Source organism: Marmota flaviventris, chromosome 13 (genome assembly GCF_047511675.1).
Source record: "Marmota flaviventris isolate mMarFla1 chromosome 13, mMarFla1.hap1, whole genome shotgun sequence".
NCBI classification, from domain to species: Eukaryota; Metazoa; Chordata; class Mammalia; order Rodentia; family Sciuridae; genus Marmota; species Marmota flaviventris.
In genome coordinates, this window is record NC_092510.1 from 103,621,188 (window position 1) to 103,623,737 (window position 2,550).

A 2,550-nucleotide genomic window follows, 5' to 3' on the forward strand; every position below is an offset into this window, starting at 1 on the left:
TCAGGGCAGGAGGGTGTGTGCGCAGGACGCTGTGGGGGAGGGAAGAGGCTGAGAGAGGGCTGCTGGGGGACATGCCTGCCCCGGTCAGCTCATGGGCCCAGTGGACCAGTGTCCCCTGGGGTGGCAGGGCCGAGAGCGGAGCCCAGAGGACCTCACCATCTTTGGGGAGGATGGTGGCCTCCTCGGTGAGCTTCAGGATGGCACAGGTGTCCAGGAATTCCCGCAGACTCAGGAAGCTGGAGATGTTCTGTCTTCCTGTGGCCAGGGGGAGTCACAGAGCAGGGGCCGTCGCTGTCCTATGTCTGCACCTGAACCCTGCCCCACCCCGTCAGTCTGCCCTGTCCCCCGTTTTCAAGGCAGTAGAGCTGGGGCTGGGATCACCACTGGAGGTGGGCTCTTGGGGAGCCCCTTCTGCCTCAGAATCCTGACACGCCCACCTGAATGTGTCCACTGAGACAGGACCCCCTCCCCCGTCTCCAACGCCGCCTGCTCAGTGCCCACGGCTGTGTCTGGTAGTGGGCTCAGGCCTCTTACCCCAGCTTCAGTCACCTCCACACCCCCACCCAGTGCAGACCCTGCCTCACCCCCGCCCCATCACACCCAGTCACCCCATCCTGCCCCTCTCTTCCCCAGGCCTTGTAACCTGCACCCACCCCATATCCCAGCACCCTCCTGGGCGGCCTCTGCCCTCCCTGGGAGGGTCTCCCACTCACCCCCACTGCAGCCACTTCCAGGCCCTGCCCACCATGGTCTCCTTCACTGCCCCGGCTCCTACCACCCACCCTGACCAAACGCCCTCCTTGCCAGCTGTTCACCTGCCAGCCTCCCCTACCAGGTCTTGCCTCCTGTCAGCTGGCACCGCCAGCCATGAGCAGCCCTCGCCCTCCACCACCCTCTGCTCTGACTCCCGGGTGCAGCCCACAGCCCTAGGGGCCCCACTTACCAAAGAGCATCAGGTTCTTGTAGTTGCGCTGGGCACGCCCCAGGCGGAGGTACACCAGGCCGTAGCTGTAGTCAGTGGACAGCACGTGGAAGCCCTTCACCCCCTTCACTGCGAGAGAAGCCCAAGGCCCACTGACACAGTCCATACCGCCCACAGCTGGACATCTGGCCTGGCGTCTGGCCAGGGGCCCTGCCTCCCAGGCCAGGCTGCCCAGAGGAATGCAGTGAGCTCTGGACCCAAGCCCTCTGACTGCCCCGTCCCCCAGGTATCCTACCGAAGCCTCTGACAGCCCTGTCCTGGGGTCCTGCCTGCCCTGCCCACCATACACTCTGGGCACAGGGCTGCTGCCAGGACCTGGCCCAGTTTCCCGGGCCCCTGTGTCCTACGCACAGGTATTCCTGAACACCGGCTTCTTCTTGTCTTTCCTCAGGATCAGCTCCTGGGACTGGCAGCCCTGGGACCTGAAGTCAAGAAGGTGCAGGCTCAGGGCCAGGGCCCTTCCTGCCTGCTGGCTGCCACGCCCCCCAAGGTCGTCTGGTCTGGCCCAACTCCCACCAGGCCTCGGCCTGGGGGGGGCAGGGGGAAGGTCACCAGTTTGGATGCACCCCCCACCCCGAAGAGGTGGGGCTGTCTTGTAGAACTTGCAGACTGGCCTCAGCCAGCTTTCTACCTGGACCCCTTTCCCTTTCCCCGCCAGCTTCTTCCTCTTGGGAAGGGCGTGCCGCTGGCTGGTCAGTCTGTGACGGTGTGCTGGCCCACCACCCTGCCCACTCACCTGCTGAAGGCGACGACCACCCTCAGGTGGCCTCCTCGGTGCACCTTCACCACAGACGCCCCCAGCTTCCTCTTGTCTGGGGCTGGCACGAAGCCCCGGGCATTAGTGGCCACCGCAAGAATGTACCAGAACCCTGAGAACTGCGGGGGCCAGTATTGGAGCTGCCACCTGGCGCTGCCCCCACCCCAGGCTCCCAGCCAGAGAACTGACTGGACAAACCACCCTTTCCTAGAGCTTCACAGGTCTTGCTCCTCTCCGCAGGCACAGCTCCGGGCTGGCCAGTCAGGGTCAGGAGGCACAGGGCTAGGCTGCGGGCACTGGCAGCTCAGAGCGTCCCCTGCCCACCTCAGGGGTGGGCTTCTTCCTGCCGTGGTGTCCTGGGGCCCTGGGCCACTCAGCCCCTCCCCTGCACCCTGGCCAGTGGTCTCCCTGCTACAGATCCCTGTGGCCCACCCGCTGCCCCGGGGTCCAACCAGGGATGCTGTAGCTCCCACCAGAGCCTCCCACCCAGCTGGTCTCCTCTCTCCAGCGCACACCCTCCATCACCCCCCAGGGTCTCCCTGCTGCCTTGCCCTCAGGCCCCTTGGCCAAGAACCTCTTGGGACCCTGGGGCCGAGGGCTGCAGTGGGAGAGGCCAGGTGGGCCTGGCAGGAGCCTGTGCCCTGCTGTGCTGCTGCCTCTGCCCACGGTGTCCTGGCATGGGCACCAGTAGACAGTGACTCACCTTGCCCCAGTTGAGGGCGTTGGACTCCTTAGGGAAATTTTTCTGGGGCTGGGACCCCACGGCCAGGGTTAGCGCCACCAGCAGCACTAGCACCAGCCCGGGCCTCAT

General features: G+C 65.6%; 1 protein-coding gene across 1 annotated transcript; it reads right to left on the reverse strand.

The window, feature by feature from the left end:
* On the reverse strand, positions 1-2,550 carry Lcn10 (lipocalin 10). Its single transcript, XM_027935981.2, has 6 exons — positions 2,443-2,550; positions 1,719-1,858; positions 1,334-1,404; positions 944-1,051; positions 157-255; positions 1-29 (listed from the first exon to the last, which is right to left on the reverse strand). The coding sequence occupies exons 1-6, from the start codon at positions 2,548-2,550 to the stop codon at positions 1-3; spliced, it is 555 nt and encodes a 184-aa protein (XP_027791782.2).

Bases quoted from the DNA above. Each gene is read 5' to 3' on its own strand.
- Lcn10 (XM_027935981.2), bottom strand. From the start codon at position 2,550: ATGAGGCCCGGGCTGGTGCTAGTGCTGCTGGTGGCGCTAACCCTGGCC. The intron at 1,859-2,442 runs GTGAGTCACTGT...TGGCCCCCGCAG, and splicing joins ACGCCCTCAACTGGGGCAAG to TTCTCAGGGTTCTGGTACAT. The intron at 1,052-1,333 runs GTGCGTAGGACA...CTTCTCTCGCAG, and splicing joins GCCGGTGTTCAGGAATACCT to TGAAGGGGGTGAAGGGCTTC.